At 49.6% G+C, this 25,119-nt stretch overlaps 1 protein-coding gene, 1 long non-coding RNA gene and 3 other non-coding genes across 5 annotated transcripts in view; 4 read left to right on the top strand and 1 right to left on the bottom strand.

Annotated features, from left to right (window-relative positions):
* Nucleotides 1–1,879: 1,879 nt before the first annotated feature.
* LOC130044229 (uncharacterized) lies at nt 1,880–3,674 on the top strand. The gene is made up of 5 exons (XR_008795381.1): nt 1,880–1,896; nt 2,039–2,288; nt 2,576–2,640; nt 3,171–3,229; nt 3,434–3,674. It is a non-coding gene; the product is annotated as an uncharacterized LOC130044229 (long non-coding RNA).
* LOC130044571 (small nucleolar RNA SNORD49) lies at nt 2,150–2,217 on the top strand. The gene has a single exon (XR_008795426.1). It is a non-coding gene; the product is annotated as a small nucleolar RNA SNORD49 (small nucleolar RNA).
* On the top strand, nt 2,411–2,479 carry LOC130044570 (small nucleolar RNA SNORD49). Its single transcript, XR_008795425.1, has one exon. It is a non-coding gene; the product is annotated as a small nucleolar RNA SNORD49 (small nucleolar RNA).
* On the top strand, nt 3,285–3,358 carry LOC130044591 (small nucleolar RNA SNORD65). The gene has a single exon (XR_008795442.1). It is a non-coding gene; the product is annotated as a small nucleolar RNA SNORD65 (small nucleolar RNA).
* Nucleotides 3,675–4,651: 977 nt separating the features above from the next.
* LRRC75A (leucine rich repeat containing 75A) overlaps nt 4,652–25,119 on the bottom strand; it is a 43,980-nt gene continuing 23,512 nt past the window's right edge. Inside the window, exons 2-4 of the mRNA XM_056137187.1 lie at nt 20,393–20,521; nt 11,206–11,318; nt 4,652–5,171 (exon numbers count right to left, since the gene is read on the bottom strand). Of these exons, the coding sequence (XP_055993162.1) occupies nt 4,652–5,171; nt 11,206–11,318; nt 20,393–20,521 (762 nt within the window). The remainder of the gene's footprint in view (nt 5,172–11,205; nt 11,319–20,392; nt 20,522–25,119) is intronic.

Below are 25,119 nucleotides of genomic sequence, written 5' to 3' on the forward strand. Positions count from 1 at the left end.
GTTAATTACATAGGCTTTCTACTTTTCTTCAGTCAAAATGAACCCTGCTCTCTTGGTGTAGCATGTTTACAAAATGTGTAAATATGTACTGGAAAGGAGGGGAGGGCACTGCTTGTGATGCTAGACAGAACGCTGCTGGGCTAACTTCAGGTACTGGTGATAGAGACAAGGGAAGCAGACAGGGTGAGATTAGGGATACGGTCCTTACAGAAAGGAACCACCAGGCTCCACGGGAGATGGAGGTGGTGTGTGCTGACTTGGATGGCTCAGGCCCGACCAGGAGAGAATCATGTCAGCATTCTCTCCCCTCAAATTCTTGGAGCACAATAAATACTCATCCACCCACCTTTGGAAAAAAGGTATGAAAAGAGAAGGTTTCAGTCTTTCTTTGGAGTCCTGTTTTAGGAGACCCTTCCCATAATCTGGGAGGTTCCCTGCCTTTCTGTTCCCCTAAATAAAATCTACCAGATGGTCAGACTTCTTCGTGAAGATCATGAACGATCGGTTTGAGGCTCTTCATGTTCCCAGAGCGAACAGATGCCATTGGGCTACACTAGCACGCGACAGGGACAAATGGAGACGTTACTGGCACCCGCTCGAGCAAATCGACGACTAACAGGAAGTTAAGTGATTAAGTGAAATAAAATCTTTACTGAATTTTGTCATTTGCTCTCCTGGTCCTTGCCTTCAATCTTGACTGCTTAAGTACTCAATCTCCCTGTTATAACACTGGAGACTACCAACGCCACACCCAAGTGGCACTAGGAGACCACCTGGTGCTGGGGATCCAACTTAGTGACTCTGCATGCAAGGTATGGTATAGCCCTTTGAGGTATCATCGGGGTTGCACGTGGCCAACCGGGTTAGATCCCAGGTACCACCCAGAGAAGCCCTGAAAGCTGCCTTCCTCCCAATTCCTCCCCCAAGGAGTGACCCCGAACACTCTTGGGGTTGCAGAGTTAACCCAGGGGCCTCTGCAACACGGCATCCACGCTGTTTCATTTTGAACTGCAGTCAGGTTGTTCGAATAATAGCAGGAGCGGTCCTGACCCCACCCCTCAGCCCTCTCCATATTGTTAGTAGCATAGACCCGAGTGTTTTTGTTCTGCCACTAGCGGCTTCTTTTGCAGAGCAATCAGGGTCCAGGATGGAGAAGCCGCAAGGGATCAGGTGAAAGGATGGAGGTGGATCGAGAAAAGATGTACGCGCAGTCCCGTGTGGTTATCTAACCTGACGAGAGCTATCCGCGCAGGGGGTGGAGAGGCGCCGCGGATATTCGGAAGTACTGGTGAGGTCTGTCTTAGCAGGCCAGCTGCTCTTTGTAGAAGGCGGAGCAGGAGCTAAGAAAGCGCGCCGCGTGCTAAGGCTCCGCGGAACTTCGCGCGGATTAGGTCAGCGGCTGCTCAGAAACTCGGTCCCCCGGCTAAATCCACAAGGTTGCAGTGGAACCTTGCAAGGTTGCAAGGTTGCAGTGGAAGGAGGGATCACGGGCCCCGTCCCCGCCTCAGCGCCCGGTCCCCGCCTCTACGCCCCGCCCCGGCTCTGCGCCCCGCCTCCGGCTCCGCCTCTGCGCCCCGCCCCCGGCTCCGCGCCCCGCCCCCGGCTCTGCCTCTGCGCCCCGCCCGCGCCCCGCCCCCATCTCTGCGTCTGCCCCCTGCGCCCCGACCCCGCCTCTACGCAGGCGCCTTGGAGCTCGTCGCGCTCCGGGAAGCGACCACACGCTCTCCCGCAGGGGCGTACGGGGATGGGTGGGGCGTCTGAGGGTTAACCGAATTGAAAGTTCCCGTGAGCCTTTGCATCGACCCCTCCTCGGTTCTGCGAGGAATGGAGTGGTCCGACTCCTTAAAGGCCGGGCGCACAGCGCGGACTTTCTTTCCCCCGTCGGTGGTTGGGTCGGTAAGTCTGCTTTTAGTTCTTAGCGGGTGGTGCGGAATGGCCTGCGCCTAGCTCTTGGAAAAGGGGCCTTAGGGCGCAGCGTGACGTGGGGTGGGGAGGGCGCGCGTGGGGACCGGGCTCATGGTTGTGCGTCTGTCCGCAGGTCGCCGACCGCGTGGGCCCATGATGGCCGGAGACCGTCAGCCCGGCGTACCCCGCGAGCCTCGGGCAAGTGCGCGGCGCGTCTGCCAGCGGCAGGAGCGCGTGGATCGGCCGCCTTGACGAGACGTGTGTGTGGAAGTGCCGTCAGATGCGACCACTAACGACGATGCGTAACGGACGCAGTCGCCGAGCCCGCGGCCTTCGCGGCCGGGCCTGAGCGCGCGGGCATGGAGAGTGCACCCCGCCCGTAGGTAAGGCCGCGCGGGAACGCCAGGCGTGTAGGCTCAGGAAAGGGCGGGTGGGTGGTCCTGCCCCGATAGCCCCGCGCAGCCGCCGCGGGCCCCGCAGCTCGGGAGAGCTGCCGGCGCTCGACTGCTCTGATGACATGGCTAATAGGAAGTGCCGTCAGAACCGATAACTGACGACGAGAAGCCGGCTGACGCAGTCAAGCCTGCACTGGTTGATCGTGCTTAGGGGCGAGTTGGTCTGAAAATGTGAACTTAATGTTGGCTGTTTTGTCCCATATATATTATCCCAGGTCGCTAAGGATAAGTGGATCTCTCCACCATGAGACAAACTTGACAGCACCGTAGACCCTTGAAGGTAAGCATTAGTACATGCAGAGGTGAACGCTGTGGGTTATGTCTAGATGTCCGGCGAATTCCAATGATAGTATAATTTGCTACCTTACGTTTTCTCAGGAGACTGAGACTCCTTTCGGTAGTGTCCAAATAGCTATGTGAACTGCAGAAAGGAGCTTTAGAAAGCCGAACTTACATTTTGGTTTTGTAGGGAATCAAATGAGGGCTGCATGTAAACCGTGTGCTCAGACTGTTTAATTCAGCCTGTAGAAGCCTGAGGATTTGTCTTAATACTTTGAAGTGATGAACCATTAGAGGGTGGGGAGATGGGTGGAGAACTTGCCTTGCACGTGGCAGTCCCAGGTTCAAAATCCTCAAAGCCCCATAAAGGTATAACAGCTATTTGTGATTTCAGTCTTAGGTCCTAACCCCAAAGCCAGTAAGGACCTAAGATGTAATACTTTCAAAAAAAGGAACGCCAAAATAATTGCATGATAGAACAAAATCTTGATGTTTCCTTTCGTTGTGCTAACTATGGTTGCTTGCCTCCAGGTTTGGGGTGCAGGAGAATGGCCAGCCGTGCAGTTGAATGGCAACAGCTCAGATAAGAGGTAAGTTCTGATCTAGACAGTAGAGCTATTTTAGTTACGATTTGAAAATGGTATCAAATGATGAAATCACCCAAAAATAGCTGGAATTACCGGCAGATTGTGTAGTGGTGAACAGAAGGTTTTCTGAAGATAATCTTTCCAGCTGCAAAATGACTGTCATTTGGTTGGAATGGAGTGTGAGATGGATATTTTGTTTCATTGCAGGCTACTTTTCCCAGAGGATAGTCACCTGTGTCACAGGGAAGAATGAACTCTCAAGGACCAGTTTTCACTATCAAGTTCAAGTTGAAGGGATTAATTGTTTCTGCCAACAATAGAACCATGAAAGTCTTGCCAAGGAAGGCATGTTGGTGTCCTCTTCCTCAACAGATGCTTTATATTTTCTGAGGGAAATTTCTGTACTTAAGCAGTTGGTAGACTTATCAATAAAGAATTGTTTCCATTATTGGTTTTTGAAAATAACTATTTGTGAAGAAAAAGTTACATTTGATTACTGTTATTGGTTGTTAGCAGTCCAAATACTAGTTTTTGTCCTCACTTTGCCCTATGGTAGACCTACAAAACAGTTCTTCCCTCAACATGCGCAAAAGATTCAAAGCGTTTAAGGGACCCACATGGCATTGCATGTTCCCTCATCAGTTTGCATCTCCCGTCTGATCTGGGAGCCTCTCACCCAGGCCTCCCGTTACCAACATCTGAATTGGTTCTGCTTTTCTAGCATGCCAACTTTGGGTTCTTAAACCAATAATTTCCCTTGATTGGCTTGCTCAGTTTTAGAGTGATTAGAGAGACAACGTGAACATCTAAATGTCCCATGTTTGGGTGTCATTTGGAATATTTAAAAATATCAAGGATTGTTTATTGGAGAGATGGCAGGGTTTGGTTAGCTCAGGGCCTCATACATGAAGCATGTGCTTTGGTTGAGCTACCTAGAATTTGTCCATCCAGTATGTTGGTAATACTTGACATGAAATTAAAGGGGCTTGTGACACCCTGAAAAGGAAGCAAAGCTGTCCTAAACAAAAGGGGTTTCTGTGTAGTGACAATAGGTTCAATGACAGTTAAAACCACAGAATTGGGAGGGGCTGGTGATGGTCCACGGAGAAGGGGTAAAGAACCTTTAGGTGTTTGTTGCCCTCAATAGAGCAAAGATGGATGACTCAGAGTAGGAGACCCTCTGGGGATGGGGGGCAACTTCACATTAGCTGGAGCTTCTAGAATTTCTCCCTTAACCAAGAGGCCATGGAAACCAGGGGCAGAGTGACTAGTTTCACACAGTGCCCTTTCCCCAGATGCTGTGATACCAGCTTCCCATATGTGGGGCTACTTGGGTCATTTGTGCCTGAGCCACCCAGGTAGGAGGCCCCTAACCTGTGTTAGTCATTCTATTCCAGAGGGATTCCCTGGGGATCACACCCTCAGTTATGTCTGAACTGCACTTGCAGTCTCCCTGCCTTTGTGGTTGGTAGTGCCCAGAGGGCATCCTCCAAGGTCATCCTGACCTACTAAGCTGCCATCTGGGCCCTCGCCCAGCTCCAGGATGGTGGGTAGTTGGCCCTGCTTTGGAGAACGCTTCCGTAGACTGAGTAGGAAGGGCTGGGGCAATGAGAAGATGTCCACGTTGTTGCCTAGATCAATCCAGGTAACACTGGGGAACTTTCCTGGGTCCTTGAGGGTATCTGTGAGGTCTCGCAGCAAGGCCCGGGTTAGCCGATTGCCATTGAGGGCCAGTGTGGTGAGGCGGGGCAGTGTGCTGAGTGCCGGCAGCAGCTGCAGAACCATATCATCTGTGAGGCCTGTGAAGCCCAATTCTACACTGTCCACCTGTTCCCCGCAGCGCTGTAGGTAGCTGGTAACTCGCTCCAGGTCACGGGAGGTCAGTGGGATTCCAGAGAGGTCTACTGTGTTGTCTGGAGGGCTCCCAGCCAGGACAGACTTGAGACTGAAGAAGAAGAAAGGGAAAGCAAAGTTGAAGTTTTGGGCAGTCATGGCCACCACAGTCAGCTGTTTAACACTGTGACTCCAGGGATCTGTGCTTCCCTGGTACCACCCAGCATTTCACTCAGCCCCTGGGCAAGAAGGGAAAAACAAGCTCTTTAGGCCAAGTCTTGGGTTTGCATTTTGCGTCTTAACCTCTCTACTTGAGCTATTTACTTCAAAAGTGGGGCTAAGTGAAAGAATAGCATTTTTTTTTTTTTTTAAGAATAGCATTTTGAAGTACCTCACGTAGGTAAGAGATGGTGCTCACTTGGTGCTCACTTGGGCTGAGCTTCCTGCTTTCTGAAGACCTGAGAGCTCAAACCTTCGCCTGCACCAGATGAACCTCCAGAAACCAATCGCCACCCTCAATGGCTGATCTTTCACAGACTTGTTCTGGGACAGACCACTCCCCCTCCCCCCCCAATGCAAGAGACTAAATCCATGGAAAAAGCCAGGTATTCGGGAACAGTGACTCAAAGCGCCAAGCCTCATGGGGTCAGGACTGGGTGGTCCCTGCCTATTTTCCCACCCTTCTGGGGTCCTGGCTCTCAGCTCATGAACTGCCTCCAGCTGCTATTTAAGTGCATTAATGGCCATGATCCAGAGATTCACATATGAATCTTGGAACTAAGCAGCTTGCTGCAGGGATGGCTTCGGACCCCAAATATTTAAATTTTTATGATCCCAGGAGGGTATGGCTGTGCAGTATGTCATACTCTTTTTGTTGTTGAATCACTGTGAGACCCTTACAGACATCTTATACTAATCATAACAAGCAATTCAGATGAAATTATCTAGCATCTGCCTGTGGGGTAGACCTTTGGTGGTGGGAAACTACGAAATATTGGTGGTGGAGGGGGCCAGAGCCATAGTACAGTGGACAGGGCCTTTGCCTTGCACGCGGCCAACCCGGTTCAATCCCCAGCATCCCATGTGGTCTCCCAAGCACTGTCAGGAGTAACCCCTGAGCATTGCTGGGTGTGACCCAAAAAGAAGAAAAATAAATGGTGGTGGGGTTGGTGTTGAAATATTGAATGTGATCAATTATTGTGAACAACTTTAATCACTTAATCACTTAATCCCCGTTATTCATCGATTTATTCGAGCGGGTGCCAGTAGCGTCTCCATTCATCCCGGTTGTGTGCTAGCGTAGCCCAATGGTATCTGTTCGTTTTAGGAACATGTAGAGCCTCAAACCGATCATTTAGGGTCTTGACGAAGAAGTCTGACCATCTTATAGGTGGGCGTCCACGTGATCTTTTGATGTCTCGTGGAATCCAATCAGTAATGGCTCTAGTCCAGCGGTTGTCTGTAAACCTCATTACATGTCCAGCCCATCTGATTTTTGATGTCTTGGCAAATGAGACAGCATCCCTGATTCTTGAGCGTTGACGAAGATCAGAACTCCGGATTCTATCTCTCATTTGAGTGAATCGTGATATTCCAAGCATAGTTCTTTCGATTCCTCTTTGAGAGACCCGAATAGTGTTCTCATCCTGTTTTCGTAGGGTCCAGGTCTCTGAGGCATATGTTAATGCAGGAAGAATAGTGGAATCAAAGAGATGTGCTCGTAGCTGGAGGTTCTTTGTCCTTTTAGTTATTTCTTCAATGCTCTTGAAGGCATTCCAAGCCGTTCTCTTCCTCCTGCGTAACTCAGGTGCCAGGTCATTCATCATGTTGATTTCTCGACCTAAGTATATATAACTGTTGCATTCGGAGATGGTGGTTCCGTTGAGAGCGAATGGAGCGTCAGGAACAAGGCTGTTTCTCATAAACATTGTCTTCGTAAGATTCAGCTGTAGTCCGACCTTTCCACACTCACGGTCAAAGTCCGCAAGCATTTGTGCCGCTTGGCTGATGTTTGGTGTTATTAGAACGATGTCATCAGCAAAGCGGAGGTGGTGTAGTTGCCGACCATCTATCTTCACTCCCATGTTTTCCCATTCTAGTCGTCGCATGATGTTCTCGAGGGTGGCACTGAAGAGTTTTGGTGAAATGGTATCACCCTGCCGAACCCCTCTCTTGATATGGATGATTACTTCTTTGTAGAATGGTGAGATCTTGGTAGTGAATCCGCAATAGAGCTCACGAAGGATCCTGATGTATTGAGTTTGTACGCCCTGATTGGCTAGGGCTTCCATGACCGCTTCCATCTCAACAGAATCAAAGGCCTTCTTTAAATCAATGAACGTTAGACAGAGCGGCATCTTGAACTCCCGAGATACCTCAATGAGCTTGGTTATTGTGTGGATATGGTCAATGGTACTGAATCCTTTTCGGAATCCAGCTTGTTCACATGGTTGTCCTTCATCTAGTGTTCTGCTAATCCTATTCAGGATGACTCGAGTGAATAGTTTGTAGATGACAGACAATAGGCAGATTGGGCGATAGTTGCCAATGTCATGGATGTCTCCTTTCTTGTATAGTAGTACAGTCTTGCTGGTTTTCCATTGGGATGGAACCTTGCATTCAGACAGGTAGCGTGTGAAGAGTCGAGCCAGTGTATTGATGAGTACTGATGGTAAGTTCTTCAGGTGTTCAGGTCTGATCTTGTCTGGGCCAGGTGCTTTTTGTTTCTTTACCGATGAGATGGCATGTTGGATTTCGGAAGGGAGAACATTGGGAACGACATATCCATCATGTGGTATGTGGTATGTGGGCAAGTGGATGTGGCTATTAAAGAGATCTGAGTAGAAGTCATGAATAATCTTCTCCATTGCCCTTCTGGAAGATGTGATAGATCCATCATGATGTCGGAGGGCAGTCATCTTGGTTTTGTAGTTGGTGAAGGACAGGCGGGCATTACGAATGTTTTTCCCAGCTTCTGCTGCATCTACCAGTACTGCTGCTCTCCTGTTTTTGAGGTCATCCTTGATGGCTTTTCTGCACTGTTTTGCCAGTTCGGACGTTTGCTTGTGGTTGCCTGAGGCACGTGCCACACCACGTTGGTGAATAAGTTCAAGAGTGTTCGAAGAAAGACGGTTTTTTGTGGTTATCTCTCTCTTGGCATTCCTTGCACAATCATGGAGGTGCTGAATCATTCGATCGTATTCCTCATCAATGTTGTCAATGACGGCATCTTCCCATGTTGCTGCAACTGAGCCAAAGAGTTCCCAGTTGGTGGTTGTTCTGGGAGTCTTCTTCTTAAACCTTGCATTCTTTTCTCCTCGTTCTGTGAGGTAGAATTTTGCACGAAGAAGACGGTGGTCTGATCCCGTTTGGAATTTTGGGACAATAGCAACATCGGTTAGGCAAAACCGCCGATTGAATATGATGTGGTCTATTTCATTGTGGAACCGTCCATCGGGAGACTCCCATGTCCAACGTTTAGATTCAGCCTTTTGGAATTGTGAGTTACCATGGAAGGTTTTGGTTGACATGATGAACTCAGACAGTCTGTCACCCTGTTCGTTCCATTCCAGGCCATGGGTTCCAATGTGGAGTTCATCGACTGATCTTCTTGGTCCTATCTTGGCATTAAAATCACCGACAATGATCTTGTAGAAGGTGTGATCTTCTTTATAGAATTTCTCCAGCTCCATGTAGAATTTCTCAGTTTCTTTTTCACCATAACTGGATGTTGGTGCATAGACAACAAAGATAGAAACTGCCGGTAGTGAGCCACATTTATTCAAGTGTAATCGTCCGATTCGGGTTGTTAGGCATTCAAATGAATCAATGCTTGTGACTAAGTTTGTGTTGACAAGGATACCGACACCACCGACGCCTCTTTTATCACATGTTCCAAGGAACAGTTCTTCTCCAGTGTCGAAAACAGCATGATGGGATTGATGTCTTCTCGTTTCGGTCAGACCAATGATGTCGTACTTGATCTTTCGTGCTTGTACCATAAGGTCTTCAATGGATGCAGCAGATGCCAGCGTACGAGCATTAAAAGTACAGACAATCATTTTTGTTTTTCTGCGTTTTGGCAGCCCATGTCTGCCTTGGTGTTTTATCAGCTTCTCCTTCCATATCCTTCTCGACTCTGCATAATCAGGGTTAGGGAAATGAGATCCATTTATTACTGGATTTGGCATATCAATTTGGTCTATTTGGCATAGACCACGGATAGCTTGCCAGGCTCTGCCGTGTGGGTTGGATATTTAAGGATATTTAAGGTATCCTGAAAATTTAGAGAAAATTAAATAAATAGTGAACAACTTTATGATAATAAAATTTAAAAAAAAAAGTGCAAACCTCCAGGACTCATCCAACCACCTGAGTGGGGTTCCTTCCATTTTCAGGCTTCAGGGACTCGGCCTGCTGTAAACAGCTGACTCCTGAGGCTGAGTGTTACCCCAGAGCACTCCTGCCATCTGCCACTTTGTCCCCCAGCTCCTACTTTGAAGCAGAGCTCCCCATTTCCAGGAATCCCAGGCAAGCCCTGAGGCCTTGCCCTTGGGAAGGAAGCAACATCTGAGATGTTCACTATTTGCTCCAAGAGCATATGCTGATCTGAGCGACCCACAGCATCACAGCTTGGATTTCCTCTTAGCAGGACAAGTGTGTTTGGGGTCTCCTGACGCTGGAAGGCATCTCCAGGCAGTTCCCAGTGCTCAGCCTGCTGCCTAGCATCCGGTTCAGCATGAGTCAAGTTGGATGATAGTTTTATTTCTGGGTTTGGAGCTCACGGGTTACTTCTGGCTTTGTGCTCAGAGGTCACCCCTGGCAGAACTAAGGGTATCACATGGTTCTGGGGATCAAACCTGGGTAAGTTGCATGTAAGGAAGATACCTTATCTCTTATACTATCTGTCCAGTCTTTGGCTGCTCTTGTAGGGTGTCAATAATTAAACCTGAGAATCCAGCTCAGAGTCAACAGTAACACCCCGACCTCAATCCTTTAAGTGTTTGCTAAATTCCAACTTAGGAATCTCTGCTGAACAGTTCGGTGGAGCCCTGGCTCCATTCTTGCAGAGGGGATGACAAGATTTGAAGTGTGTGTGATCTGGAGGGCATGTCTGGGGCAGTGACATCCAGCTGATGTATGAAGGCAGGCAGCAGAAGAGTGGGAAAAGTTCCAGCAGAGACGATGTGAGTCACAAGTCATGAGGGCTAGAGTTGGGACTTAAGTCCATCACAGAGGGCCCGAGTTGGATTCCATTCAGTGTGACCAGAAGCCACCAAAGGACTAAGGCTCCTGGTGAAGAATGGGCTTAGTATGCGTGTGTGGGGATGGACAGGCCCCAAGATGCTAGCAGAGCTTGACTCTCTGGCTTTTCAGCCCAACAGAAACAGCTTGCAGCAGTGTCCAAATTTCCATGGTTCATCCTGTTTTCTTGGTTCCTATCATGTGGCCTCTTCCTTGGCTGACTCCCTATAAGCCTGAAGTGTCTAGGATCTCACTCCTCTCCTGACCATGGAGGCAAGAGGTTTAGAAAGGGACAAGGCAGCCAGAGCACCTCAGTGAGGGGGCAGTCCAATCTAGCAGTGGCAGCAGATGCAACTGGTTTCTGGAACTACCCCATGATTATTTGCAAGGAAGGCAGGAATAGTCTCTCCAGAAGACTCTTAAAGTGCCACGTGTCTGAGGCTACAGGTTCTATGTGTCATCTACCCTCTACCCCATCCAGCCCCCAATCTGAGGGTCGTAAGATGCATGGACCAGGAACAGATCTGGGGACATCGGGGAGAACTAGAGGGCCTGGTGGGAATGCCAACATTCAGGTCACCAGGAAACTCATGTTCCTTGTGCCCTATAGCCCGTATGAATAAGTCCATACTCCCCAGCTTCCACCCCACAGACCAGGGCCCAGCTGGCAGAAACTTGCATAGACTCAAGCCCTCCTGGAATGCCCTGCTCTCTTCCTCATCTCTGGATTCTTCAACCAAACCTCCTCTGGGCATCCTTCCAAGAAAGCTTTGAAGTTTCCTCTCTTCCCTTCACCCTATTACCCTGGAAGGGGCACTATGCACAGTACCACCTCAACTGACAGGCTTGTTCTGGGTGTCCTTGTAGAAAGAGTAGACCCACCTCAGGTGACCCAAACTCACCAGGCCTGTGGCTTCCTCTTCAGCCCACGGTGCCGCCTCCACTGGGAGTGGGGGCTGAGGTGGTAAGTCAGCTGCCGGCACAGCTTCTCCATGGCCCCGAGTGCGTCGCCTTCCTGTAGAGGCCACACAGGTGGACAGGTCCCTGAGTTATTGGAGCAAGTGGGGGAGACCAGGTTCCTATCTCCAGCTTCCTGTCTACACAAAGGGTACAGCACCCCCAGGCCAAGCTGGGGGCGGGGGTAATCAAGGTAGTCCCTTCCACCATGAGCAGGGGTGCAGGCTGATCGGCAGATGGTTTTAGTTTCTGTGAATCAGTTGCTAGCACTGAAAAAATACTAAGATTTAAATAGTCCATATACCAGTGATCTGACAAGTGACTGAACATCAGCTGACCTATGAGCCAGGATTCACCTTAGTACCTGCTATTCACTCAATAAATATTTACCAGCATCCAAGGCCTTCTGCTCATTCACTCAACAAATATTTATTGAGCACCAACCTGATGCCAGGCACTTGTTCTAGAGGCTGGGGGATATAGCCAAACGTCAGAGGCTGAACCCAAGGGTGTGAGAGAGATCTAAGGCCTGTGTTCTGCTGAGTCACATCCTGGTGCTAGTGAAATACTGATCATCTCTTTTACCTATGTCAAAGTAGGGAAATAAATGAATGAGTGACTTGAGCCTTTCCCAGTCCAATTTATTTATTTCTGTTGCCTATCTGGCATTCGAGTTTCAGATACTTGGTTGTGAAATTTTTAAGAAATCATTTTTATTCATGCCCTACCGAGGTCATGAGTTGCCCCCCACAAGCGGCTCTCTGGCATGGCCATGGCTCCAGAGGCAAAAGGACTTAGTCCAGAGCCCAGCAGCTTGCAGAAGAAAAGTGAATGGACCATGCGTTAAACTACAGCGCCATACCTCCCCAGGAGGGAAAGGGTGTTGCTCCCTTCCACCTTTTTTCCCCCTGGCAGCAGGGTGGCCACTGCCTCAGAGCTTATAGGAAAGCCAGGTATGAGCCAGCGGTGACAGGGCAACTGCAGTCTCATGGGAAAGGGGGCGTTACCGGCGTGTCCTTCATGCCCTACCAAGATCATGAGTTGCCCTCCATGAGCGGCTCTCTGGCACGGCCATGGCACCAGACACACAGAGACCAATCTCATAATTATCAAGCTCTTTGCAGAAATCCAAAATCGTGGCTGCGTGACATTATATGATTCTCATAACCAGCTATAGAAAACAAAATATTTCACAATGCCTTTTCAGCAATTTTGATTGTTTGGGGGGAAATTCTAAACAATAATGGTGCATCTTTTGTCGAAATAATGAATGTAACCAATGTAGAGAAGAGTTAAGTAGAAATCATCTGCCTCACAGGCATTGGGAGGGGTGGGAGGGGGGTATATTAGGGTTCTTGGTGGTGAAAAATGAGTACTGGTGAAGGGAAAGGTGTTTGATCATTGTATGACCGAGACTTAAACCTGAAAGCTTGGTAACTTTCCCCACAGTGATTCAATAAATAAATATAAAGTAAAGTAAAAGTAAAGGCCCTCCTGTTGTTCATCGATTTGCTCGAGCGGGTCCAGTAACATCTCCATTGGAGATTTTGTTGTTACTGTGTTTGGCATATCGAATACATCACGATATGCTTGCCAGGCTCTGCCATGTGGGCGAGATACTCTCGGTAGCTTGCCGGGCTCTCCGAGAGGGGCGGAGGAATCGAACTCGGGTCGGCCATGTTGGCTGCGTGCAAGGCAAACGCCCTACCGCTGTGTAGTTAACATGTAAATCATAAATAAAATCACTTTGGAGGACACAGTTGAGAAGAAGGTCAGCTAGCTAAAAGCCAAGGAGAGTTCTCAGAAGAAATCAACCCTGCCAACAAACACTTTTCATCTCACACTTGCACACCCCAGCACTGTGAGAAACTAAATTTCTGTTGTATGTGGTATTTGGTTATGGCAGCCCTATAGATGCTCTGTTTAGAGGAAGTAAATTCAGCAGTCACCACGGAGAAGTGGCCGGTTTGCTCCTGCCAAATTGTCCATGGGCCGCAAGTCCCAGAGCTCAGATGCAAACCCCTGTGTGGAGTGAGGGGGAGGTGGTGGGGCATGAGCTTTAACCGGTGTACCTGTGCTCAGCAGAGTGCCTGGCACAGGGCACACTCAGAAAAAAAAAAACCAGCTTGAATATCACTTTGCTGAGGAGGAAGCAGCCAGTCTTTTAGCTAACTGTGGATTCTATGCCTGGCATTGGTGCCTCTATGTGACCCTGGGGAAATCACTCAAAGTCTCTGTGCTGCGAATGCCCATGTGTGAAGGGATAACAGTGCCGACCTCACAGAAGACTTGTGAAGAGTGCTTAAGTTACTGCTTATAAAGTGCTCTGAAAAGAGCTCACTAAGCTCTCAAGAAATGCTGGTTAAATACATATTATGTTGTACTGTAAGAAAACACAAACACAAAACTCAAAGAAAGATGACTTCCTTCCAGCTCAAACCTGTCTTTTTTTTTTTCTTCTTCCTTTTGGGTCACACCCAGCGATGCTCAGGCATTACTCCTGGCTCTGTGCACAGGAATTACTTCTGGCAGTGCTAGGGGGACCATATGGGATGCTGGAAATCGAACCCAGGTCAGCTGCGTGCAAGGCAAATGCCCTACCCGCTGTACTATCACTCCAGTCCTGAGTTTGGAATCTTGCAGAGGGTGGGTCTTGGATGAAGCAAAGACCAGGAGGCATCCCTGAAGGAGGGAGAAACAATTTGTGAAAGGGTTGAAGGTGGAAAGGACTATTGCTGTTATAAGATAGTTTGTCACCACTTCTAGCTGCCTCCATGACTACCAACTTGGCCCACTTTCATCTGTCACCTGGATCACACACAATGCGAGGGCACAGTGGATGTCCCTCTATATCCAAGAACAGTGAATGCTTTCTTCATTCCACATTTATAGAGGAGAAAACCGGCTCAGAGGACCCAGGGCTGAGGCTGAAGAAAGGCAAGAGGAGTTAGAGGAAGGTCCGGAAGGGAAGGGCTGAGCTAGTATTCCAAGAAGCAGAGCCTCTGAGCAGGCAGCCAGGACACAGTGTCCGGGGAGGCAGGGATGGGCTTGGTTTTGATGAAGCTTCCCTCTGATCTCCAGTTTTCCAGGAGCCTCACTGCTTCCTGCCTCCGCAGCCTGCCTGAGGAGCAGGGCCACTCCAGGCACCTGCTTTGGCAGCTCCCACCATTTGCACCTGATTTCTAGTTTCTTGCTGAGTCTCAGAAGTCAGTGGGAAGCAGACAGATAGTTAAGGTTGAGTACAGGCCTAGTGTATACTTGGACTCTGCAAGTGGAGTTGCTGGAGCAGGGAGGGAAGGGCCACTTTTGTATTTGGGACATCAGGGGGACAAAGGGAAAGATGGGAAACAGTTGCAACAGCAAGGGGCAGAGACACCAAAGGATGGAGAAGGCACGGTCTGAGAAGTAGGAGGACCTCGAGTCATGGGCACGAAGAGAAGGTGCACTGTGGGGTCAGACACTGGGCTCCTGAGAGAGTGAAACTGACTTGACGGGGTGGGGGAGGAGGGCTCAGAGATTTACCCCTTTCCACCTCTCAGGCACGCTGGGATCACAGGGAGCTGGCAAAGCACTGTGGCCTGGCCACTCCCAGTGAGAGGAGGGGGTGACTCAGGGCCACATGCTAGGCATGGACTATTGGACCACAAGAGTTTTGTTTTCAGGGCCAGGGTGGCGACCTAACACATGCAAAGCAGGTGCTCTACAGCTGAATCACACCGCTAGCTCCGATGAGAGGATTTTTTTCTTTGAAACATTTTTGAATTTTATTTTAGGCATCGTGGTTCATAATACTGTTCCAGTAGGATTTCTTGCATAAATCATTCCAGCATCACACCCTCTGTCAAAGTCCCTCCACCACTGTTCCAGTGTCCTTCCACATCCTCTTTCCACCTGCCACCGAGGTGTGCACGGCACCACTCCTGGTACTGCCCCATGCCAGAGCACTGCCAGGCTGCTCCAGCCACTTCCAGAGCTTCTGCTATGCCCCACCTCTTAGGCCTGCAGAGCTGCCGCAGCATCACTGCTGCGCAAAGCCATGGTGGCCACAGGGGGTCAGCGTGCACTGCAGCAGCTGGGCCTGGGGCTCAGGAGCCCCCAGCACCCAGTGCACACTGGGTGCTCGGGACGCAGCCGGCCTCTCAGAAGTCAGCTCAAGGTCACTCCATCCCTGCGTCTGGAACCCTTATGCCGGCCCATGGAATTGATTTCCAGCTCCGTCTCTTTTCGAGGCACTCTCCAGACTACCCTCTAAGGAGGGCATTTGAAAAGGCAGGAGTGAGCTGAGAAATGGAAGGGTCGCGGGGTGAGGGGGACAGCGGAGCAAGCTTGGGGCGGGAGACCAACTGCATCCCAGGGGCCAGGTTAAGAAGCGATCACAGAGTGTGGGTGTGGTCCAGTCAGACCCCTCTTCCCAGTTGCAGCAGCGGGCACCCAGCCAGCTAATCAGCCCTTTCCCTGGAAGTCCAGGGGTGGGTGAGTTGGGACAGGGGCTGTATCCCTTTAGTAAACGGAACTGGACGAGTCGGGAGCTGTCACCGATAGCTCTATTTCCTGCCATGTGTGGGAAGGGTAATGCAGAGCACTGTAAAGAGCTAGGACTATGCTGTGTTTTCTCTGTATCTGTAGCACTTTCAGCTAGGCTGCCCCTGGGTCCCCTGCAAGATCCCGCTATATGGAAGGGTAAATCCCATTCTGGCTTGAGGCGGTGGGAGGGGAAGAATTCTGTTAGTGCATCTGTGCTGCCAATGCTGCTCAGCAGAGATCCTGGAGAAGAAAACAGAAGGACTCATACCTGCCAGGAAAGATGCTCAGAGCAGACAGATCTACAATACCCCTGCCTGACACCACCCCCTCCCCCCGCCCAATCCACACCACCGGGGCCACAATTCCCAGACAGCCTTTCTCAACTGTCAGGCTGCACAGATCCCCACTGGCCCTTATCACTCCCCAGGCACCTATGTATGCTGCCCTGAGGACCTCAATAAGCCAAGACCACTGCTGCTCTGCACCCGGAAACTGCCCTCACCTGTTTATAAATTCATTCATTAAATATTGGTTGTCCTGTATGCTAACTGCTAGGATCCTGAGACTGCACTGAGGTTTCTGATTATTCCCTTGCCTGCTTCATTCTTGCTCTTTGTACTCAGAAGTACAGAGGGGAGGGCACCTGCCTTGCACACAGCCATTCCCGGCAAACAAAAACCTGAGTTCTACAGAAGGCATCACTAGGAGGCATCACTAGGCTCTCTTGACCTGGTCCCAGTGAGTGCAGCTAATGGGAGTAATTGACCAAGAGCAGTGGGCAGGAGGAAAGGTCCAGGACTATCTTTCATTGCCTCCCTGCTTCAGCACATCTATTATCCAGGTCTGTAGTCTCCTTTCACACTGTCTTCGGGTTGATCCGAGTGATCAACAGAATATGGCAGCAGTGATGGCTGAGTCATGAAGGACATGTGGACTCTGTCTTGCTCTCTGGGTCTCCTTCTTTGGGACAAGCCACCTGCCATGATGTGAGATGGTCTGTGCAATCCCATGGAGGCTCCCAGTAGGAGCCGGGGCCTCCTGCCAACAACCACTGACTCTGCCATCCTCACTGTGGGGCTGGAGGTCTGTCAACCTCCATCAGGGTTTCCAGACACTTTGAGCCCTGGTCAGCATCTTTTTATTTTATTTATTTTGCCACACTCAGCAATGTTCAGGGCTTGTACCTGGCTCTGTGCTCAGGGATTACTTCTGGCAGTGCTCAGGAGGCCATACGTGGTGCTAGGGATAGAGCCCACACTGATTTCGTGTAAAGCAAATGTCTTAGTAGCTGTATTATCTCTTTGGTGGCCCTGGCCCTTTAGGTTCTTGAGGAACCTAAAGATAGAACTGTTTTAGCTAATTTCCTGAATTCCTGAACTATAGAGACTATGCTGTACAGTTTTAAGTTACCAAATGTTGGCATAATTTGTTCTGCTGCAATAGAAAATAGAATAGGGGTCAGGAGAGAGTGTAGCAGTTAGGGTGCACGCCTAGCATACAGCTGATCTGGATTGGATTCCTGGTACTATATGACCCCCTGCACACTGCCTGGGGGTTTGGGTATTCCCCTTACCACAGGGCCAGAGCAGCAACATGTTCCTGGGCTCTTACATAGAATCCATGGGCTTGGCTGGCCAAGCGTCACCAGTGGCCTCTACCCCCGACCTCCTCAGCACCCTCTTCCCCCCAAAACAAAACATGGCTTTGGAAGATAAGATCTCTTTCTGAGTCCAGCAACATAGCTGTGTAGCAATGTTCCCTGTGCATATATTTTTACCCCCCTCTCTTTTTACAGCACAATGGGGACTGAGCCCACATGTGCCACATCCCACCCGTCAGCTCTTTATTTCTTTTATCCTGCCCACAACCCCGCAAATAGTCACTTAAATTTTATTTTGTTTGTTTTGGGCCACATCGGCTGTGCTCAGGATTTACTAATGGCTCTGCACTCAGGGATCAATCCGGTGGAGCTTGAGGGAACTACATGCTATGGAATCTCCTAAGGTTCTGGACCCAGCTTCCCAGGCAGGCCAGCAGGAATCTGAAAGAAGTGGGGATAGACTCTGGCAATAATAAATTTTCCCCCAGGTTTGGAGGCTTCCAGCCCATCAGCCCTCATTAATGTCTTTTTCTTATCTTGCCACTTTTTGTTTTTTGCTCTTTGGGTCATACCCGGTGATACTCAGGGGTTACTCTAGCTCTGCATTCAGGAGACACTCCTGGTGGTACTCAAGGGACCATATGGGATGCTGGGAACCAAACCCAGATCAGCCGCATGCAAGGCAAATGCTCTACCCGCTGTATTGTGGCTCTAGCCCCTATCCTCCCACTTTTGAGCCTTGCACCCCTGTTTTCTGCTGCACCCCATAGCCACCTGCCCTATGCAGCTCCCTGCCTTGACAGCTAGCACCCCACTCTTAGTTTTGTCACCAGTCAGCCTGTGATGCTGGAGAGAAAGTCCCAGAGAAAGCCCAAGATGGAGACTCAGTTCCGGAGCAAGATGCCAGCACCTTAAGAACCAAGTTCATGTGCTTTGCCGTGCAGCAAATCTCCAAAAGTATTTCTAAATGCTCATTGACATACCAACTTCTCAGTAGCGCTGGCAGATTTATCATGCTTTTTTGGTGTAAAACCTGCTTTTATTATGGACCTAAAGCCATATATATACACTCTTGTGACAGTTTCCAGTGGTTTATGTGTAATAGTTGTCATTTTTCTTATAAAACATATTCTTATAAATTTCTAATACTTGTGTTACAGGTTGACTATTGTTCTTCCAATGTAATGCATGTTGTGAACTATGCATTTTATAAAATGTATTTAAAATGAATGGAAAATAAAAACATTTCCAAAAAAAAAAAAGAACCAAGTTCAAATCTGTTCATAACTAGCAACCAGTCAGGCCTCTTGGCCAGCAGGCTTGGGGCCCATCCTCACTCTCACCGGGCCTTCTCTGTGCAGACGCTGCCCTCCAGGCTTGGACCCTACTTGGGCTTCCTGCTTTTGGAAACTGCTGAAAACTGAGGGAGAGAGAAGGATGGGAGAGAAGGAACCAAAATAGAAAGAAAAGTACAGCAGGCAGGGTGCTTGCCTTGTATGTGGCCAACTGGAGTTAGATGTCAGCATCCAATATGGTCCCCCGAGCACCACCATGAGTAATTCCTGAGTGCAGAGCCAGGAGAACCACTGAACATCACTGAGTTTGGCTCCCAAACAAAACAAAACAAAACAAAAATGGAAAGAAAAGTTCAAGTATAGCATTACTTTCCCAGCCAGGGTCCCATTGGCAGCTCAGAATCTGGCAGTCTGGTGCCTGGTGAGGTCCAGGTACAGTTAAGAGACAAGAGTTGGAAGGCAGAGGGCAGACCCTCCACCTAGAAGGGGCCAAGCAGCACCTACAACACCTAGGAAGTCCCAGCTATCAGCCTTCATAGGACAGGAATGAAGTGGGGAAGAGGAAAATGACACTTTGGAGAGGAGCACAAGACAAGGAGCGCAAGGGAGGGGTGGAGACTGAGGCAGATTGGTGAATCTCATAGGGGCCACTGCAAGGTTTACACGGCACCTTTGTGCAAGCAAGAGGATGGAGAGATGGCGCAAAAGGTTAGAGCAGATGCTTTGCCTCTACACAGCTCTGAGTTCAATCTCTGGTCCTTCATGTGCCCCCACCACCTGCACGCCCCCCAGCCCTGGTCTAAGCACTTTGGTGGTAGCCCTAGTGGCTTGCGGTGCTGAGGTTCCATACAGCACCATGTTGCCAGCTCAGACACCAAGTGGCCTCCAAGCACTCAAGCACCACAGGGTAGACACACTAAGCAGAGAAAAATAAAATAAGAAAAGGAAAAAGAATAAGAAAAGGCCTCCCTCTAGGGGGCTGTTTTGCACTCCTGACACCTCCCCACTGCCTGTCTGTGGCAGGACATCAACTGTGTCTGGTGGAGGGCCGGAGCGATAGCACAGCGGGTAAGTGCATTTGCCTTGCACACGGCCGACCCAGGTTTGATCCCTGGCATCCCATGATTCCCTGAGCACTTCCAGGACTGATTGCTGAGTGCAGAGCAAGGAGTAACCCCTGAGCATCACTAGGTGTGACTCAAAGAGCAAAACAAACACACAAAAGCCGAACTGCCCCGGTGGCTCTGACTCATGGGACAGAGCCGGCCACTCTGCTGCAGGCCCATAGGACCGAACTGCCTTAGAACTCCCCGTGCTCTGATGCTGCTGGAGCTTTCAGTGTTTCCAAGGGCAGCTGCATACAGAGATTGTGGTTTAAATTTTTCTTTCTTTTTGTTTTGGGGGCCACGTCTGGTGGTGCTCTGGAGCTATTCCTGGCTCTGGGCTCAGGAATGGTCCCTGTGACCGCCAGGGGTGGGTTGGAGGGGCAATATGCAATGTGGGGGATCCAACCTGGGTCAGCCTCAAGCACAGTCAATGCATTACTCTGTACTAGCTCTCCAGTTGTCCAGTTTTTGTGTCAGCAATGAATCTAGATTTCCTGCCATGGGGATGGGGTTCCCCAACCTCCACGGATACCATGCTGGACAGGAAGATGCCCACTTTACTCTCCAGACCTTATCACTTTACACTCCAGACCTATAGCCCCCTTACCGGCTTCGGGCAGTGGATGTAGCGGGCCAGGCTGATGATAAGGTCGTGTGTGATGGGGTCCACCAGGTTCCGGAAGCTGGCATAGCGGTACAGAACATCATCCAGAGAGGTCGACTCCATGCCCAAGTCCTGCAAGAGTGAGGATTCTCAAAGGCGAGTAGAGGGGTGGCCTCACCTACCCACAATCCTACCCAGTCTGCCCAGAGTATTCCCTGGGCAGGGGTTCAGCCCACCCAGAGGCCTCGGGAAAGAAGAAACCCCACCACAGAAGCATCTCGATCTGCAAGTATCCACCCCCATCCCTACTATACCCATACCCCCAGGGCAGGACGGGCCCATGGCAGCTACTACAGATCTGTGGGCGTGGTTTTCTTGGTACATGGATGTCACTAAGGACAGCCCCACACAGCCTCTCCCGAGGACAGAGGCCAGGGTGGCAGGGTCTGCTTCTCGAACCAGGACAAACTCTGGAACACATAGGGAACTCTCCGTGTGTTGGACTGAGGTTTTTCTTCTGGAGTCTGAGGTCCCCTTTTTTGTTCCTTCATAGGTGACTAAACTTCAAGGTTCCTTTGGCTTGCAGGGAGGTTAGAGTTTCAGGGTTAAAGCTGCCCAGAAGGTGGGCAGAAAACCCTGGCGGGCCACCTAAGTAAAGTATCAAGTGGAGGGGAGGGGCTGGAGGCTGTGGGCACTGAGAGGCCAGGGTACAGCTGGTGCGGGAAATGCAGGGCTGGAGGTTCCCCAAGTCTGAAGGAGGACAAGGGTTTGAGGGACGCACAAACACCCCAAGTGTCTCAACAGGGAGCCTCTGCCACTGGCTAAGAGAACCACCTGTGGATTCGGTTTCAAGGAATCCACGTAAAGCCCAGGGGAGGGCAGCTCCCTCCAGACATGGCTGAGCACAAATTTCCCACAGGCCAAGCTGCTGAGAGCTAGAAAAGATTCATTGCTTTAAAGAAGAAATTGTTCCCATCCTTCACGCCCTACCGAGGTCACCAGTTGCCCCCCACGAGCGGCCCTCTGGCACGGCCACGGCCCCAGAAGCACAAGGACTTAATGCAGAAAACCAGCAGCTTGGAGCAGAAAAGCGAACGGACTATGCGTTAATCCAGGCCATCATGCCTGCCCAGAGGGGAAAGGGTGTTGCCCCATTCGCCCTCTCCTCTCTGGAAAGAAAGATGGCGGCCGCATGGGAGCCTTGTGGAGAGCAGGTCTGAGCTGGGGGTCGAGGTGCGACTGAAACCTCATGGGACGGGAGCACAGAAACCAATCTCTTAATTATCTGACTCTCAGTAGAAATACTTCCAGGGTTAATAAGTAAAATAGCAGAAATCCAAAACCGTGTGGCCGCAATTCTTGAACCCAGCTGTAGAAAGCAAATCATTCCACAATGCTTTTTCAGCATGGCTGATTGGGGGGGGGGGGGGGGAGTCTAAACAATAATGGTGCAACTTTTATCGAAATAATGAAGCTAGTCAAAGTAGATAGAGTGTTAACTAGAATTCATCTGCCCCACAGGCATGGGGGGGTTGGGGGTGGGGGTTTATTGGGCTTCTTCGTGGTGAAAAATAAGTATTGGTAAAGGGAAATATGATTGATATTTGCATGACCGAGACCTAAACCTGAAAGCTTTGTAACTTTTCCCACAGCGATTCAATAAATAAATAAATTCACTGTCACTGTCCCTGTCCTCCCATTGTTCATCAATTTCCTCGAGTGGGCCCAGTAACGTCTCCATTGTAGACTTTTGTTGTTACCGTGTTTGGCATATCGAATACGTCATGGGGAGCTTGCCAGACTCTGCCGTGCGGCGAGATACTCTCGGTAGCTTGCCGGGCTCTCCGAGAGGGGCGGAGGAATCGAACTCGGGTCGGCCATGTTGGCTGCATGCAAGGCAGACGCCCTACCACTGTGCTATCACTCCAGCCCAATAAATAAATTAAAAAATAAAAAATAAAAAAAAGAAGAAATTGTTTTCCTTTCTTGTATTGGGTGGAGGCAGGAGGTGGGTGTCACACCTGGCTGTGCTGTTTTACTCCTGGCTCTGCACTCAGGGATCACTACTGGAGGGACTCAGGACACCACGAGGTGCTGGGGACCCAATCTGGGTGAGTCTCACACAAGGCAGACACCTACCTGTTGCACTATGGCCCCAGTGTTGAGCCTTTTTTTTTTTTTTGCATACTGGCTTACTGGAGCTCTCTGCTCAGAATACATCCCTGACAGTGCTTGGATGACCATATTTGGTGCCAGGGATAGAACCTAGTCAGCTGTGTGCAAGCATCTTGTCCCCACATTCTCTTCAACCCCCCAAAACACTTTTCTACCCTTGACAATGAATTCAGCTTTCAGTCCTATATGTGAAGGAGCATGTGTAGACCTTGTCTCCCAAGGCATGGTGCTTGGGGATAAGCCGTGGCTTCTGCTGCTGACTTGACGCCCTGCTACCAGGCAGTGATGCCAGTCTCACAATGGAGGCTGTCCTCACCCCATCCTGAGGGCCACTATGAGGCCCTGTGGGGCTCTGACGGTAGTTAGGACATGCAGTATGCACTTTTGCTAACTTCATCCTGAGCCTGCTGTACCCCAAAGCTGCATGTGCAGTCACCAGCACAGCCCAGAGTCAGGGTGCCAGGGTCCAACACCTGGGGGCCTGGAAATGTGGCAAATGGCGAGTCCCTGCAGGGGAGTGACCCTGCCATTTCCATGGGATATCCTGAACTTTTCTAATAAACATCTTCCCCGTGGGAAGCTTAGAAATCCTTGCAGGGCAAAGAGGCTTAGAATGCCATTCCCAGTTTCCAAATGAACAAACCAAGGCACCATGAATTATGTTCAACTGCCAGGATTTTTGGAATGGTAGAGAATTTCAGAGCCATATGCCAGAGCCAAATGTCTAAGCAACAATCTGAAGATGAACTTCTCTCTCTCTCTCTCTCTCTCTCTCTCTCTCTCTCTCTCTCTCTCTCTCTCTCTCTGTCAGAGTTCAGGACTTTTAATTTGTCCCAAAGTAGCTGAAACAAAAAACAAAACAAAACAAAACAAAAAAACATGAAACATTCTGCTTTCCTTTACACCCCCAAACCCAAAACAAAAAAACAACTATTGTAGGGAAAAATGGTTTTGTCTTCATCATCCTCGTCATCACCATCCTCCTCACCATCATCTGAGGCCGGGGCAACAGAAGTTGATGTCTTTATCATGGTTGGCTCACATTCATCTTCATCTTCATCCTTCTCATCCTCGTCATCATCTTCTTCACTGCCATCCTCATCCTCATCATCACTGTCTTCTTTCTTAGCATTTTTTGCCATTCTTTGCACCCTTGGCTGGGGGGGAACTGCTCCCTTCTTACAAGACACTGCTACCATGGCTTTTCCTGGTGTGGCACCCTTCTTGCCTGGTGTTGCTACTACTTTAGCTGGTGTAGCTGCTTTCTTGGATGGTGGAGGAGCTGCTCCCTTTTTGCCAGGAGTGACAACTGCTTTCTTAGCTGATGTGGCCACTGCACCTTTTTTGGGTGGGGAAAACATCATTTTCTTTTCTTTTTTTTTTTTGAGCATTTCCAATGTCTTATGTTTTTTAATTGTTTGCCCTCTCTCCTCTCCCCCTTCTTGTTATTGTTGATGCTGTTGCTGTGACCTCCAGAGGTTGTACATATGCCTGGCTGTGGTGCTCTCACACAGAGTTGTGCTCACTGGGGTCACACATCAAATGGCTGTGTGTGTATATTCAGCCGAGCTTCGCAAGCCTTCATCATGACTTGCACTCCATGATCCAGCGTTTTATTAAAGCTCAGAAGTGTTGACACTATCAATGCCACAACCCCCAATGCTGATAATTAACTGGACTGGAAACATCATTTTCTTTGCTGGAGTTGCAACATCCCTCTTGTCTCTTTTTCTGAGGAATGATAATCTCCTCTCCTCCACTGCTATCGTCATCTTCATCTTCGGACATTTCCTCATCGTCACTGTCTTCTACCTTCTTTGGGGGAGGAGCTATTTTCTTGGTGTCACCTTTATTTTTACTGGCCTGCCCCAGCATTTTACCATGCCATCCTGCTGCCAAATGCCACCGAACTTTCCTCTCTTGATCCACATTTCTCTGTACCTGGGAAATGCTTCCATCCTCATTCTTACCTCTGAGATAAGTATGTTCAAAATATGTATGTGCAGCTTGGATGTTAGGGATTAGCATATGCTTATCAAATATAATTGCTCTATTGCTCTGCTACTTTAGAGTGTTGATATACTGTCAATTTTCTCTTATTGAGACTAGCCCACCTATCACAGTGGTTTATAACCTGGAATTTATATATGGGAGTGTGGAAAGCAGCAAAGCAGATCTCTCTATTGGTTCTCTTTCCCTCCTAGCAAAGGGACTCAGTATCAATTGTGAAAAAAGTTCTATTTTTCCTTTACTCCATGCAGAGGTGATATATTTTGTTAACAATACCCCCTCCCCAATATAGGCCTGGTGGTCTCCTCTTACTGATGTCCCTGAATGTACCAGATTGTTAGGCTCTATCCAACACTTCAGTTCACTGTGGCAAAACACTTGTTCCCTCTCGGGGTTTCTTTCCCTAACTGGAGGAGAAAGAGCAAGCAGCTCTAACAGCGCTTCAATACAAACCAGCCCTGGCGCGGCCGGAATATGACACTCAGGCATCCTGACAGCTCTGCTCTTCGGGATCCCCAGAGGTCAAGAACCTGCAAGACCTGACT

This window comes from Sorex fumeus, unplaced genomic scaffold (genome assembly GCF_029834395.1).
Source record: "Sorex fumeus unplaced genomic scaffold, SorFum_2.1 ptg000122l, whole genome shotgun sequence".
NCBI lineage: Eukaryota > Metazoa > Chordata > Mammalia > Eulipotyphla > Soricidae > Sorex > Sorex fumeus.